The following is a 16,906-nucleotide window of genomic DNA, read 5'->3' as shown; positions in this document are numbered from 1 at the left end:
AGAAAACATTAAATTAAAAGAAATTTTGTTGAAAGAATTGGTAACTCAGCGGTAAAAACACCAATTTCCATACAAATGTCGGGGACATGTATGTCCACTGCGTTACCTACTTTATAGATATTAATGATTACTTTTTATAAGTATGTAGTGATAATTTTAAATGTAAGCATAATTATGTGCCTATTTAAATGATTAATGATAAAACCAAGTACTTTACCGTTTTTGTAAATAAATATATTTGAAGAACACATTACAAAAAATTACTGGTCAAAGAAAAGTAGAATGGCCCAAATGCCAATATTAGTATATAAAATACCTATATAGTATTGATTAATCAGGTTTTATGAGATTTTGTGGTGCAAGTAAATTTTACATCATTTTTGTTTTTTAGGGTCTCGTTGGCACCTTTGGGTCCGTCCGCCTGTCACAGGGCTCTATCTCTTGAGCCGTAATAGCTATACACTTGAAATTTTCAAAGATTTATGATTACTGTAGCCGCTTATTTGACTGTATGAACCTCAGTGTGCGACTCACGCCTCCGATTCGCACTTGGCAGGTATCTTTTATAATATTTACAAAAGTACGAAACCGCTACGCGGGTTCAAATAGCACTTGGGCGGTTTTTTTTAATTTACTTAAGTGTAGGTATTTCTATATTTTCAAAAGTCCTTGTTATCATTTTACGTCGTTACGTCACTATCCTATTCTAATTATGGTATATTTTCCGAAAACGCTTGTATTTATACTTATACCTTATTTATGAGTCTTAATATCCGCCAGCGGCAGAAAATACGTGACATTAGGTTTATTAATTATACGTAATTCATTGACAGTTTAGATATCCCATTAATCAACTCAGGCTTTTGAAATCAAGATATATCTTTACTCAATTTTGAGCACAATGAAAAATTGATTTAAAAAACATAATTATCTTCAAAATACTCGTATATTAATTGTATTGTATTGTAATATAAGAAAAAAATCCATGGCAAGGTAATTACGACATTGACGTTAATTTTTTCTTGGGCTGTGTTTTTCAATTCTGAACAAAGTGCTTTTAAGTTTGTTACTTACAAATAAATATAAACTTTTGACGCAGCTTAGGATAACACCTGAGCGTCCGAATTTCATCACACATTGTTCCAGAGATAGATAAAACTAGATCGATGGTTTACCCAAAAACCCCCACAAAGAAATTTTCATCAAAATTTTTAGAACGGTTCCGAAATCCCCGAAAGAAATATTTTAATAAATAAATATACAAGAATGCCTATAAACAAGGCAGTTCGCAGTATCATACACGCTAGTTATTTAACTAAAGAAGATGTAATATCTCGCAGTCAGCTCGAATAAGATTAGACCGGGAGCATCAATAATTTATTCGCAGGGTTCCGCTGGTTCTGACGTACGTTATTACATTTGCAAACACGTAATGAAATGGAATTCAAAGAGCAATGAAATTGCTTGGAGTAGTGATAGGCTAGCGAGAAAAATGGAGAGGGATGATATGCTATCCGATCTGTGCTAGGGCTTTGATTTTAGTTTTATTTTCTCCGCTGTTAGATCGATGCCATTAATGATCTGCGTTACTGTTTCTACTTGTAAAATAGGTAGTAATATAACTTTTATGCACTTTTTAGGGTTCCGTAGCTCGAAAGGAAAAAACGGATCCCTTATAGGATCACTTTGTTCTCCGTCCGTCCGTCCGTCTGTCAAGACCCTTTTTCTCAGGAACGCGTGGAGGTATCAACCTGAAATTTATACTAAATACTTAAGTCTACTGTCCCTTGGAGCTGTGAAAAAATCAAACTTCTAAACCAACACAATAAAAAAATACAGCCGTTTATGCCGAAAATTTCCGCAAATTTTCGAAACTCGCAAGGGAATCAAAACCTACAGGGTACTTCCCAACGTCTGTATATGCAACGTCTCACAGATAAAGGAAAAATTGCGAAAACCGTAATTTATTTATTTTTAAAGTGATTATACAACTAAATGTTCTGTAAATATTTCAAGTGTCTACCCGTTTCCGTTATTAATATCAAGCAAAAAACGGCAAAACAATCACGTTTGTGCTATGGGAGCCCCTTAAATATTTATTTTATTGTGTTGTGTTTTTAGTATTTGTTGTTATAGCGGCCGCAGTAATACATAATCTGTGAATATTTCAAGTATGTAACTATTACGACTCAAGAGATAGAGCCCTGTGACAGACGGACGGACAGGCAGACAGACAGCGAAGTCCCAGTAATAGGGTTCCGTTGGCATCCTTCGGGTACTGGAAATAATCCAACATGCAATAATCTATCTCGCACTGTTTATCTAACTTACAAGGGAAAGTTATAAAAACTTATAAAACCCTTACTTAAAAATGAAAACTCGGAACATTTAACACACAACAGCACACAAAAACGGACCCTACTTTTTTTGAAATGATGATCTTAACAACGTAATATCCGCAACAGGCTTCGTCAACAATACAAATTGTAGATCCGCAACATGCTTCGTCATTACTTCATTAATCTAACCTAACCTAACCTAAACCTAAAGATATCCCTGGACCGATGCAATCCAGACCCAAACGTACCATCACTACTTAAGTAAAAACCAGACATCCTCACTTATCCCGCTAATACTTATTATAAATGCGGAAGTTTGTAAGTCTGTTTGTTTGTTTGTCACCTTTTCACGTCTAAACCGCTGAACTGATTTTTTAGATACAAATACAATTCGGTATACAGATATTTGGGAGTATCGGGGAAGGATAAAGGATAGTTTCAAATTGCATATTTCCCGTGGGATAGCGATTTAGCGATAAACGGATTCTACACGGACGAAGTCGCGGCCAAAAGCTAGTATTCGATCTTTACGGATACCTCAATAAAGTGTGCCTGCATTATTAAAATTTGAAACTCCTCATTTGTGACAAGGACAGAATATTTAAGTATCGTTGTCGCATCGATCGAACGAGTTGGTGGGTAGGTAATTCTGTAAATTACCACCTTACACATTTGTACTTAAGTATAAGTGCTTACGACTTCTGCAAGACGTTTCTTTTGATTCAGCTTGATCCTTCAATTGTTTTTTTCATTTTGGTGGTCATGTATGTAAAAAAGTTTTTGTTAAAGAAATCATTTTTAATATATGTTTTATGTTAACTTTACTTTATGTTGGCTATACTTCGTTGTCATCCAACCTACATTATATCAAATTTCAAAACAATACAGCCACTGGAAAATGATCAAATTCGACTTGCAAGCAACTTTAATAATATATACAGAATCCTGATGGTTTTTGACATTAAAATATTTCTATACGTAATCACCATTTCCAGCGCTTGACATTTTCATTTCGAAATCATCAGTTTATTTTATAATATTTATGATCTGTAATTTAATAGAAGACTTTTCTTAATTAGTGTGTACTGAAACCCGCCCTCTTACTAACCTAGTTTTATAATCATCTCTAGTGATATTTATAATCTATTTGCATACTTCTTATAATCGCTTTAGAGCACCGCGAGGAAATATAGCATAACACGTCATAGGCTATCAACTCAAATATATCCTCTTCAATTTATACCGTCTCTTACTAATTTGCGAACAAAATAGGGACAGGTATATTAGGCGTGTGCTTTTAATAGAACGCGATATATTCAACGCAATCAGTCTTTCGCTTTGTAACATTCAGTTGACTGGTATAAATGATGTTTATATTTACAGTTGGTGATTAACCGTCAGCCAGTAATCACAGAATTGGGATGTCCCAGTTTTTGACAACATATAAAAAAACGAAAACCATTTGGAGAAATAGGCTTTGTGAAGCGATTTCAGAAATCAGATTCCAAAAATGTGATAAACTGAATTAAATAAACAAAATTAAATATTGACCCTCATTTGACCCCTGCAGTGTCCCGTCACAAAGGCAATTATAAAGCAGGTCTACACTCTTAAGCAAATTGACAGTTTGAAATGTTGCTTTCCTGCTTAAGCAGCTATTAATAGCAAAGAGTGACAAAGAGAGAACTTTAATCACATGATGCGCACCCGGCTTTAAACAGTTGTCATTTATCGTAAAGTCCGAAATGTATACAAGTATTTCCAATGTATTTTTACAAATTAAATTATTACATTACTACGTTACAAGTAAATACAAAAGAATTTAAATATCAGATTTTAATAAAAAATATCTATTTACTATCACACCATTAAACAAACATAGGAATAATCGAAGCTAAATAAATAAATAAAACTATTTGTCATGGTTCATTTAGGACCCTAAGCCGTGCTTGAATTATTGTCAAATTTTAAAGCCACAGATTATGTTATGAACGACCTGAATTTTTCTAGGCAATGGAACGTAGCTGTCTCACTGTGACGTCATCCAGCGTATTTCGTAAAAAATATATAAAAAATTAAATACTCATCCAAATTCAAAATCAATGAAAATGGTATCTTAAAATATCCTATTCTGTCCAAAAATAAAATAAAAAGTATAGGTTTTTTTTGTGCATCCCAATTGTGTAGGATAAAATGCTTTTAATATAATATTAAATGCGTGAATATTTAAATTGTATTTGTATAATATTTGTTACGCATTCGGGCTATAACTTGACGTATATGGATGAAGTGAGATAGCTGGTTTTTAATTAAAACACGTGGTCTACTTTTTATTTCGATATCCCTACAGGGACCTTAAGTTCCTTAGTTAAGTTACCTACTTACCTAACAATTAGGCTTTCCCGTCGCGGTACCCTATATTATTCTCGTGAGAGATTGTTTGTCACATAAGCTTGGAATGATTCGACTAGTTTCGGTATTTAGTAAAGAAGTATAAAACTAATATATTGCTCTAGTTCCCGGGAATTAATTTCATAATTTCCCATTGGGTTAAATAGAATAGAGAAAACAATGCCAGTGGACTGTAAAGTAAAAGAAAACACTTTTGTATTCTTACAGTTTTTATTCTTATAAATAACTTATCAATAAATAAATGTATATTTTTTCTTTCCAAACAGATCTTTGTAAAAGATGCTTAATTTTTGAATTTTCATGCTGTCACGGATTCACAGCCAAGTCGTTTAGTCGTCGCCTCCTGTCATGACTTCCATGAATTCTGAAAGTTATAAAGTTAAACAAGTTAGAAAACCAAAAGAATTTCGTCAGTGCTAACAAGGGAGTATGAATTTTTTATACCGAGAATGAGCCAGGGAAATTGTGGGTCCACAACTTCTGTCACAATTATGTCGACTCAAGTTCAGTAAATATTTAAGTCTTTTATCTTAAAGCTGCGGCGAGATATTTGTAGTATTTTTGGAAAATGAATGAATGAAATGTAGATTCACGTTTTTGGACAGAATTTTAAGTTTTTTTTTCTAACTGACTTATAATAATTTAAATAAGCCGTACAGTTCTTTTCGTTTTTATTTTTATTAATAGGATGGTTTTTCAACCATGGTGTCGGCCGGTAGGGGATACTATGGTGCATTTGGATTTAGCATGCTCGGTACGGTCAGCCAAGAGAAGCGGGTTCAAATCCGGGTTAGCAAACCAGCACAACTTTTTTTTTAACAGCCAAAAGGATAATTAATTATGCTTAATTTTTAAGAACTTGTTCTCGTAAGCAATAATTATAATGACGCTAAAGCAATTTTATCTCATTGAGTTGAAAACCTAAATAGAATCTTAAACCTACTCAATATCATCACTAAAATCCATATAATTCTAGTGAACATATGTGAACATCTACTTTTAAACATTCCATTATTTTTTATTACAAATTGGGTGTAGCTATCGATATGCGTGCGAAAGAACCATTTTCCAGCCTAACGACTGTATTGACTATAATATATGTAGGTAACGTGGGGCAATACATTAACAGCACATTATAAATTATAATAATGGGCATACTTTTTAGGAAATTATATCAGTAGGCTCTGGAAATTTGCGGCGGCGAACTTAATGATGGAAGACGACTTTTTAAGAAGGTTTTGAACCACTTATAATTTCTCGATAATGAGTGTATTATGTTTAAAATTTTATTTTGATAGCCATGTGATTTAGTTATATTAATACTTTTAGTTTCACAAAGGATCATAACTTGTTTAGTCCTTTCTATGTTTAATTATCATATCATAATTTTAATATTTTTTTTGCCTCCTGAACATGGGAAAACATTTATTATAATTGACTTCTCCATATTTAAAAAATAAAAAAAAAATAAAAATGTCTGAATTTGCCAATACTACCACAAGTAAAAAAAAAGAAGTACAGATTAAATGAAATAAAATAATAATAATAAGAAGAAGACAAAGAAAACTTACCTAAGAAACCTTAACTAAATATATCTATATGTTACTATAAAAATAAAAATTAATTAATTTTAATTATGTTACTTAGAATTTTTTATACGTGTATTACTTTAATTGTACCTAACTCTTTACATCATGACATCTTTCATAATATGGACTGCTAAGGAATTGAATCCGCTTCTGTCGGCAATATTTATGGCCAGAGTGGATTGGCTGTTACTAAACTAGTGCGTTACATCTTTGACCTTATTTGCACGTACTATCAGATGAAGCAGTGGTCAATCGCTGTTCAATTATAAACAAATAAATAAATCTTCATACGTACCATCAAAATCAACAGTGCCAGAGCCGTCAGAATCAATTTCTTCAATCATCATGTCCAACTCTTCTGCGCTGATCTTGTCATCGAGCTCTCTAAGGATTTCTCTGAGTACTCCTGTTGTGATATAGCCGTTGCCTGTAAATATACCCATATCAGTATTACATATTTAAAATTTACTTTTTCTGTCTGTCACCCCTTTGCAGTATAAATGTCTAGCAACTCTATTCGTGTTACTGTTAAGACTCTAATGTCCAGAGCGAATCAGATGTTTTAAGGGTCCTATCCAAATTATTTCTGATGATTCTACTATAAGAAACTTTTTAGATCCGTGTAGTAAGAAACATTAAGTAATTTTAACCAAAACCCCGAAGTTTAGTCTCGAACCTCTCATTTACATAATCGTACGTTAGAGTCAACGATTGCAAAAACATAAGTAGGACCCTAAGCTTCTGTCTACTCGTGACCATGGCTGACAGCTACTATATCTATCTAATACCTTTAAACGAGCAATTCTATATAATATAATAATCAGAATCTCGGAAACGGCTCCAACGATTTCGATATTGGTATGTGTTTTAAATCGATCTAGCTTGGTCTTATCTCTGGGATAACGCTGGTTATCAAGTTAGCTCGGTCGCCTAGGTACATACTGTTGTTTAAACTTCGAAGTAATAGTTACTCCTCGTTAGCGTGATAAGTTCCGGTTGCGGTACTAGTTAGTTAAGTGAAAGTTTAAAACATTATATCAGTTAGAAAATAGTACATTGTGTATTAAGGGCGGTAAATAAGGAATTACGACTGAGAGTCTATTAGAAGGCCGAAGTCGAAAACGGAGGGCTTTAATGAGTCGATGTTCGTAATTTAAGTACCGCCCGAGTGACATGTCATTCATCACATTTGCGAGTACACAATTGTATAGATACTTGTAAGATCTAAAAAAGCCCCTTTAGTTTTATTCAGAGGATTGCAACTAAGTTGGCCTCCGTGTTGCGACACGCTTACGAGCAAGTGTGACAAAAATAATAAAGTTACCTTCTTTGTCATATAACCGGAATGCCTCTTTGAGTTCCTGCTGCATCGCTTCAGCGTCCTCTTCAACCATGAACTTCGCAGCCAGGGTCACAAACTCATCGAACTCCAACTCACCAGATCCTGCAATAACAAAGTGGTATTACGAAGCTGATACAAAAGAAAGAGAGAGAAACACCTATTTACACATGTTCCATTCACAGAAAAATACATTACTTGGAAAGAAAGAAATAAGTACCTACAAATGAACATGGAGTAATATAAATTGGAATGAAATAAAAGAGCAGATGTCAGAGATCCAGAGGTGTAATTAATTGAAATTTTTGAATGTATTACATAAATATCTTCAAATGTCACAGGTAACTTAAAAAGTATAGAGTAAATAAAACAAAGAAGAATTAATAAAAACCTTTCGTCGTTTCTCCCAAAGCCTTTAATCTTAATCTGGCTTAATTGGTTTACATTAATTTGGAAAAGCTTTTCGTTTTGCCGAACAAAATCATGAACAATAAATTATTTTACTGAGGCAGTATAAAATGAACAGTAAAGTGGAACTCAGTGACGAATTAAAAATGTAAAATTTAGCTGACCCTAATAAGTTTTTTCATATTTTTTAGCATCATCTGTCATCATCATTAGGTGAGGATATAAGGGCTTAGTAAGTAGAAATAAATGTACATAACTAAACCCAGATATAAAAATGTTTGAAAGATCTGTAACTTTCTATACCATGTTGACGTAATTAGTAATTAATTACTAGCTGTTGCCCGCCACTCCACGAAGAATTCGTTTATCACTATTCCGCGGGAACTATGCAATTACACGCCACGCAAGCTTTTTTTCTCATTTCAATTAATTATTCCAGGATCGTTTGTTAGCTAATACATTTTTGGTTCTTGGAAGTCCTATATTCTCAGTAGATAACAGAAATTCGTACCACCCGTTAAAGAGGTTCTTTGTTCTTGCGAGTCGCCCCAGGCGAAGGGAACTTGCACAGTTTTAATCTAATATCGTCACCGAAAGTTAATAAAAAAAGGGGGTTTATGACTCATTATTAAAGCAACCTGCTTATCATTTTTACGTATGAAGTTAAAAAAAATCTTCGGGACATAGTGAAAAAAAAGCTGACTTACATTGCTTTTCATTTCTTTGTTTTCTAATATATTTAAAATAAAAATGCAGTATCTCTAAACTTAATGGAGTAAGTCAAACGTTTTATTTTTTTGCGCCCACCTTCAGCTGTATTGTATAGAACCCTGCTTGAAAATAGTTTTTGGCAATTATTATACTGCGAAATTTTTGAGGACTGTAACTCGAATAGTTAGGCTGTAAAACCTGTGACAGTTGACGGACGGACAGACAGACGGACAAAATGAGTCACAGCTAAGGCCTCGGTAACCCTTAGAGTGAGGAACTCTAAAACCAACAAAGTCAAATTGATCACTTAATTTTTAAATCTTAGAGTTAATGCAAAAACTTTTCAGCCTGCCGATTTATTAATGCCGTTTTCCTCTGGCATGTTCCTTATTTATCGTACATTTCCCACCAAACCGTAACTCAAGGACTGTATTAAATAATACGAAGCAATTGTGGCGGTATCAAAGGCAATAACTGTAGCATTATCGTGTTATAACAATCGGTGCTTCTGGGCTTGTTGTGGTATTCAAACAGTCCTCTTTGACAGGACCTTCTACCAATATAACAACTTAACTTCAAAATTTGCGATCAAAACGAAAGCGTAATACGTCGCGATATGGTTCACTATGGTAATCAGACATGATTTGGAGTTACATATATTTATTATTTAGTAATTCAACGACGCGATTCATAGATGTTGACTTAAGAATCCAACATCTTGTGGTATTCTGTAATCTCCACAAAACATTTATAGCGAGAGTTGTTGCTGATATTTGCATTACACTTTTTGCAGAGCAAGGTGCAATGTAGCACTCGTCGGTTGCAGTCTTTAATATACGTCCTGGAATGTTCGACATAATGATTTGCACTACTCATTTAATTCAATTATAGAACACGAATTAACAAGACGTGCATTATTAGGTGTTAAAATCCAGGATGTGTCATTTTTTTTTCTATGAGCTATTCAGTGAAATTGAGAGATGAGATTATAGTGTGTGTAAGTTTTGAATCCGCAATGGGTTCGCGTGGCAATTAGCGCAAGCCTTTTCATTCTAAGACGGCCCATGCCCCGCTTTGAGACGTATGTAACCCAGAGACGAGATCAAATTCCGTCCGAGATCGCATGCGTTTACACTCGCGTCAAAGTTCGTTGCATTGTTAGATTCTTATCAAATCATTCACGCAAATGTCAAATACATAACGCTCCCAGCTAAACATTTCTATGACCAATGTGGTCGTTGTTTGTCATATTATGGCAGAATCAAGCGCGCATTTTAGTGATCTGTGGTAATCTCTTACGATGCAAATAAATAAACCGTAACGTTTCAATTTACGTGCGACACGTAAATTTGTGATAGTTTCGTTTGTTTAACTAAACTAAATTACGAGTATTGTGCCTGTTGCTAATATGTCCTGTCACATTTAATTTTGTCAGCCGAGTGATCGCCGATCGTTTGAAATCCAAAAATAATACAGTAAAAGATAAAAGATTCCGCGTGCCGTGGTTTTGCGTCAATAAAAGCATAGGATCCTTAGCTTTTTTGGAATATGTACGAGTATGATGAGCCAACATAATGTATGGAAGCAAAAAAAATGAGACTGTGACGTCGCCATTTTGCTACCACATTATATCTATTAAACTGGTAACTCTGTGAGTTGTAGACCTCACGATTTTTTCAAAGTGGCTGAAACGTAATATTGTTACGTTTTCCACCCCCATGGCTTCGCAATTTCGAAAAAAAATCCAAGAACTGAATCGAAAAAACTGGGTTCGCAATTGTACGTGTGTTTTCTTGTTATTTGTTAACCGTCAACCGGACGTATTAAAGCATTTTTATCTATAAGCTACAACGGCAACGCTGAGCTCTCGCTTTACGCTCGCTCGGTGAAATATATTTTTGTAAATTTAAATTCTATTTGACAGTTAACTACTGTTTATAGCAGATATTGTACTCGGGTACAAGTTATGCCATTTAGTGGGCGCCAAGTTACAGAAACATATACCCATTTAAAGAAGTCGCCTTGCTTGGTTACCTATTTTGGCACATACGCCATATGATAAATGATAAATTTGTGCTCCCACGAAATGGGTTAAATTTGTGTGAATAGCATTAAGTATACCGCTATGCAACCTCTTTTTTTGTTTCAAATATATATAACACCCCTTAAAGTTACAGCAACATGTACCTATTGTAATTTAAAAATAATAAAGAGATTCCCTTTCTGAAGCAGATAAAGAATAAACATGGGTTTTGCATAATTGCCTTGGAATAAAGATTGTTGTATGTAGTCTTAAAATAAAAACAAAGAAACTAACCATCCTCGTCAACTTCTTCGATGATTTCCTTGAGAGTTTCGTCAGTGACGCCCAGCCCCAGCATACCGAAGATGGTGCCAACCATGACTGTGCCGATGCATCCCTTCTTCTCGTGGTCGAAGGCTTCAAAAGCCTTCTTGAGGACTATAAAGAATTTAAAAAAAAATCAAGGTTCTTAGTCGCCAGTAATCTTTAGACAGTGTAAAATAAGGTTACTACTATACGGTGTTCACCATTTTGTATAAAATCTTTCACGAAAGGTTCATCATCATAATCAGCCTATGTTCGTCCACTCCTGGATATAGGCCTCTCCCATGGCACGCCACTGAGCACGATCCTCGGCTACTCTCATCCAGCTCTTGCCAGCCGCCCTGCGAAGATCATCGCTCCACCGAGTCTGAGGACGTCCTACGCTACGTTTGCCGATCCGTGGTCTCCACTCAAGAACTCGTCTACCCCAACGGTTATCGTTCTTGTTATATGGCCGGCCCATTGCCACTTCAGCGTGCTAATGCGGTGGACTATGTCGATAACTTTGGTTCTCTGTCGGATCACTTCGTTACGAATTCTATCTTTCAGAGAAACTCCGAGCATAGCTCTTACACGAAAGGTTAATATATGATATATACTAGTGATGCGCCCTGGCTTCGCGCGGGTATAGTTTTTGGGAAATGGAACTGAAATGTGTGAAGTACCTTTGATTAAAGACCTTTTTGAAAATTGTACCTGGCTAAAGCTGGGGTGGATCACTAGTTGACACCTAATTATGATATGATTGTAGATATTCACTTGAAGTACGACACTAAAAGAGTAGAAATTTCATGAGGGTGCCACTTTGGTTGTAACTTTTACATTTTTCACGTAAATTTCTTGTTATTATTATTATTATTATTATTTCAGACATTTTCTTCACTTTATTGTCGTACTTTACTCGGATCAAAAGTAGAGTTAATACAATCACAGGGCGAAGGTAAGGATTTACATGCATAATTTTATCCAATGCAAAAACAAGTTCCTAACTTTGGTCTATTAGTTTATTTTTAAAACAAGATTATTTGTTAAGATTTTTTTTGTATACATACTACAGTCAAGGAATTTAATTCATGGGCCACCTTGGAAGCTTTTCATAGGAAAAGTCATTACGACTTTCCTTGTTAATTAATGCTATGTCACTATGACGTTTACTGTGACATAGTTCCATGTTGGCCAAAGAATTGAACTCCTTGACCGTACATACATTTCAAATCCACTGAAAATGGGTAAAATTTCATTTGGAAGATAATGATACTCAAATACCTACTCAGCCGTACAGTAAGTAGCAGTTAAGCTTCTATACCTGCATAAATACCTAGCGGTAAAGTTGAAAAAAATGTTTTTTATCAAATATACTTTCATTACTAGTGCGATTCTCGTGATATTAAAGCGATCGGTCACTGTCACTTTTCTGAGATTCAACTATTGATTGAAAGATTGATCGATTTTTAACGTGTTAATGTTAATAACACTTCCTGTCAATTCACAAGCGACTGACGCAGAAGAATGGTGAGTGCATTTTACTCTAACCCTGGAAACTTTATTTATCATTTCAGTTAAGGTTTATACATTTTTATTGGACCTTAAGCGCAGATGTCGCAGCATATGCATTTTCTGGCTTTTTTTAGGGTTCCGTAGCCAAAATGGTAAAAACGGAACCCTTATAGTTTCGCCATGTCTGTCTGTCTGTCCGTCCGCGGCTTTGCTCAGGGACTGTCAATGATAGAAAGCTGTAATTTTGCGCGAATATATATGTAAACTATGGCGCCAAAATAGTACAATAACAAAATCAATTTAGAGTACCTCCCATAGACGTAAAGTGGGGGTGATTTTTTTACTCATCCAACCTTGTTGTGTGAGGTATCGTTGGATAGGTCTTTTAAAACCATTAGGGGGTTGCTAAAAAAATTTGTCGATTCAGTGATTCTTTTGCAAAATATTCAACTTTAAAGTGCAAATTTTCATTAAAATGGAAAGAAATAATGAAGAAAGAAGAAATTAGAATGAAAGAAAAATATTACCAAATTTTTTCGTAATTACTACAAAACCCTATTTAGGACGCGTCCGACACGCTCTTGGCCGGTTTTTTCAAATTCAAATCACATCAAAGAAAAGATTTAAAATTAACTATTCTATTTTACGTCAAAATATTGAATTACAAAATACTGGCAATTTTTTCAAACCAAACCTCTTGTTGTTAGCTTGAAGCCCTTGAAAGAAGTCTTAAAAGTAAAAAACATTTAAGAGTCTACACAGAACCGAGATCGCATTAGCCAAACAAGGAAAGTTTGCAATGAAAACATTGTCTGTTCAAGCCATTATTCGGTTAATTGAATTAAACTGTTATGACTCCCAAGAGTAATCTGCGAGCAGAACAAAACTCCTAAGGAGCTAGCAGGGCAAAATAATAAGATACCATTCACGTCGATTATTTCACTGCTAGGCCGCAAAACAGGGAATATTATACTGGCCACCGATAAAATCTGTCCATTGTGGAACATCAAAAACAAATGAATGTTTCAATTTGAAAATTATGAATACTGATATTTTCGGAACCTTTCCCGGAATCCCTCTTTATAATATGTTTCAGTTACAGTTTTTTTTCTATCTTTAAGATTCGTTCCAATTTCGTGATTGCATTTATGATTTTATTACCTACTGTTGATATAACTTTTTAAAATTTTGCTTGTAAATCGACTTTCGATCTTTAATTTAATAAGCTATAACATGGCATTTTAATTTACAGGTAGCGATTTTTATGTAACCTAGCGTAGGTAAAGCATACAGTATCAAAATGGATTATCTATCAAATTATGACTCAGTGAGAATTTATGTGCGATATTACATTTTGAAATTTACTATGAGCTCGAAAATGACGTAAATCATCGTGAAGAAACCTTTGAGAAGAATTTTTATTTTTATGTGTGAAGTTCCCAATTTGCACTGGGCCTGCGTGATAACTACGGCCCAAACCCTCTCTTTCTGAGAGAAAGCCTGTGCCTCGCGGAGGGAGGGAGTATATACCTTCGAGATGATGATGATAATGAAATAAAAAACTGTAAAAAAATCACGCATTTTCGATCTAAAATAAATAAAAAGTCATAAAATATAACCTATTAACATAAGAAAAACGAAACCCCGTTCCACGTATACGTGAATCATACAAAAATTGTTTTAGCAAAAGAAAACAACCCAAGGTAATTGAATTTTGTGTCGTAAAAATTACATTGCTTTTCCTGTAGGTACGTTTTTATTGAACATGGAAAAACAAATCAAGTACTTATTCCTATCTAATTTAAAGCAGCAGAACATTTAATAATATCTGAAAAAACCTTTTTAAGTTAATGGGTCTCAGAAAAAGTGTTTTAGCTATTACGTTTATTATGTCCAAGGAGCTTTTAAATTATTCATGAATAAAAAATAAATTGGGCGACAAATTTAACGAATACATAGTCAAAGAGCTGTGATACTACTTAGTCATTAGATATTTCATGCATATTAATTGAGAGATGAAGTAGCATGAGAGTGGTTAGTGATCACTAATAATCGCTATCTAATACGCTTCGAAAATTAACATGACGTTAAATACAACTTTAACTCCCAAACTACTCACTCGCCAACTGGTCCTTGTTAAGTTCATCCTGCAAACAAATGAGTCCAATATTAGCGTACACAATGTAAGTAATTAGATACATTATTTCAGTATTTTTTCTATCAAAACACAATTAAAGCTTTAAGGGGGCTTTGCGCCTTCAATCACTTCACAATCCATTTACACTGATAAATAAAACCGTTGCACATTTAAAAATTCCCATTCTATAATCAATTTCGTTTTATCCGTATAAGTATAAAAAACAACTAGCACTCGATTAAAAACAAAAGGCGATTGCCGGCGTGGCTGACTCCGAAAACAAAAGATCGCGGCGACAGATCTCACCATTTCGAAAAGCGCGCGTTCCTACAGGTACTGGATGAGGGAGTAAGTGATGCCAAACCAGATTAGGAGGAACACAAGTCCTTTTATCTGTATTGAGTGTGCGACTACTCGGAAACGCGCGCCGATGTCACCCAGGTTGACTCTGGTGCAGAGACTAGGTACTGCCCCTTACTGCCCACGAGTCAGTCGACTTGGCTTCAGCGAACGCTTTTAACTGTTATTGTTAAGGTCACCATACATTATACTCTGTTGCCGGATGACCACCGTGTCAGTGTGCGTGAAAGCAGCGGGCCAAATGACTAACGCTAATTGATTTTAATGAGGGCGATTGGATACGAAAATTTATGACTATATTATTAAATTGTTTTTGGAACATTGACAAATTTCGTTTATTGTCGCGTGTTTGATTGAAATAAATAATTAATTCAAATAATGTAAAAAATATTTTTATTTATTTGACATCAGAATCTAAAAGAGCTAGGTAAAATATTAACATCTTTAATATACATTATTAAGTAGTTTAGGAGTACCTAAGTACGTAATAATACTTACTGAATTACTCAAAACATTTTCGAGAACCATTTACCTTTTAAACCTACACTAGTAGTTTGGATTGGCCGATTATGTGGAACAGGTCAATAAATTTTCCCAACAATTACTTCAGCTCTCGATAGCAATAATAGATCGGCATATCTAATCCTTTTACCTCTGTAAAGTAACTTTTTATTCGAATAAATCAGTAAGCTAATCATAAATTTGTAACATAAATTAAACCCCTTAATGCTTGTAGGTAGATCTACATCATAATACCCTTAAATCACACAAAATACTTACAAATTATCAATTTATTAGTTAGCCGGTCACATAAAATGAAAAGGGGCCATTCCCGACGAGGAAGTCCACCATAATCATAAATCATAGAAAATGTTTTCTATATTAATGATAAATCATTGGGGAAAAGGTTGCTGGATCCCACTTTGTCCGGGTGTTTTGGAAGCAATACGCTTAATGAATTATGTATCTACACGTTTTTTCAAGGAGCTTTCGCTTGCGGATACATTTTATTTTTAATTAATTGAATGAATGAATTAATTATTTACTATTTATTCTCAGAGCATATGGTACAAATTTATAGGTACATTATTATCGGTGATCCATAATATGTTCAGCCATCAGGCATGATACGGTTAATCTAAAAGGAATTAACCCATAACTTTACCAGATAATATAAAATTAAAACATAAAAACCGGCCAAGAGCGTGTCGGACACGCCCAAGATAGGGTTCCGTAGACATTACGAAAAAATTAAGTAATATTTTTCTAAGGATTTCGTATTTTATACAGAATCTTCCAGGTTTAGGGATATTTTATACCTCAGGCTGCTATTTACTCTTAAACTACTAATAATTCTCAAGCAAACTTAGCCGTTATAGTTTTCCTTGTAAGTTTGATATACTTACTACCATGCTGAATTTTTTCAAATTTTTCCACCCATCGGTTTAGATTTTAATGAAAATTAGCACTTTAAAGTTGAATATTTCACGAACGGATCTCTGAATCGAAAAATCGTCGTAGCAAACCCCTAATGGTTTTAAAAGACCTATCCAACGATATCCCACGCTATAGGATTGGATGAGAAAAAAAAAATCACCCCACTTTAATACGTCTATGGGAGGAACCCTTGAGTATTTTTTTAAAATTTTTTATTGTACCATTTTGTCTGCATAATTTGAATATGTATCAGTGCAAAATTACAGCTTTCTGGCATTGATAGTCCCTGAGCAAAGCCGCGGACGGACGAACAGACAGACATGGCTTTTG

General features: G+C 34.4%; 1 protein-coding gene across 1 annotated transcript; it reads right to left on the bottom strand.

Annotated features, from left to right (window-relative positions):
* Nucleotides 1-4,942: 4,942 nt before the first annotated feature.
* LOC141427781 (troponin C, isoallergen Bla g 6.0101-like) lies at nt 4,943-15,286 on the bottom strand. Its single transcript, XM_074087372.1, has 6 exons — nt 15,086-15,286; nt 14,762-14,789; nt 11,116-11,259; nt 7,665-7,784; nt 6,636-6,767; nt 4,943-5,115 (listed from the first exon to the last, which is right to left on the bottom strand). Exons 1-6 carry the CDS (start codon nt 15,086-15,088, stop codon nt 5,081-5,083), a joined length of 462 nt encoding a protein of 153 aa, XP_073943473.1. The 5' UTR covers nt 15,089-15,286; the 3' UTR covers nt 4,943-5,080.
* Between the last annotated feature and the right edge of the window lie 1,620 nt (nt 15,287-16,906).

This window comes from Choristoneura fumiferana, chromosome 5, assembly GCF_025370935.1.
Source record: "Choristoneura fumiferana chromosome 5, NRCan_CFum_1, whole genome shotgun sequence".
NCBI classification, from domain to species: Eukaryota; Metazoa; Arthropoda; class Insecta; order Lepidoptera; family Tortricidae; genus Choristoneura; species Choristoneura fumiferana.
This window is presented reverse-complemented; position numbering and strand designations above follow the sequence as displayed.

What these genes read in the sequence shown, in the direction of transcription:
- LOC141427781 (XM_074087372.1), bottom strand. An exon ending in CCGGTTATATGACAAAGAAG is followed by an intron (nt 6,768 to 7,664) that starts GTAACTTTATTA and finishes GTATATTTACAG; the next exon opens with GCAACGGCTATATCACAACA. An exon ending in TGGCACTGTTGATTTTGATG is followed by an intron (nt 5,116 to 6,635) that starts GTACGTATGAAG and finishes TATAACTTTCAG; the next exon opens with AATTCATGGAAGTCATGACA.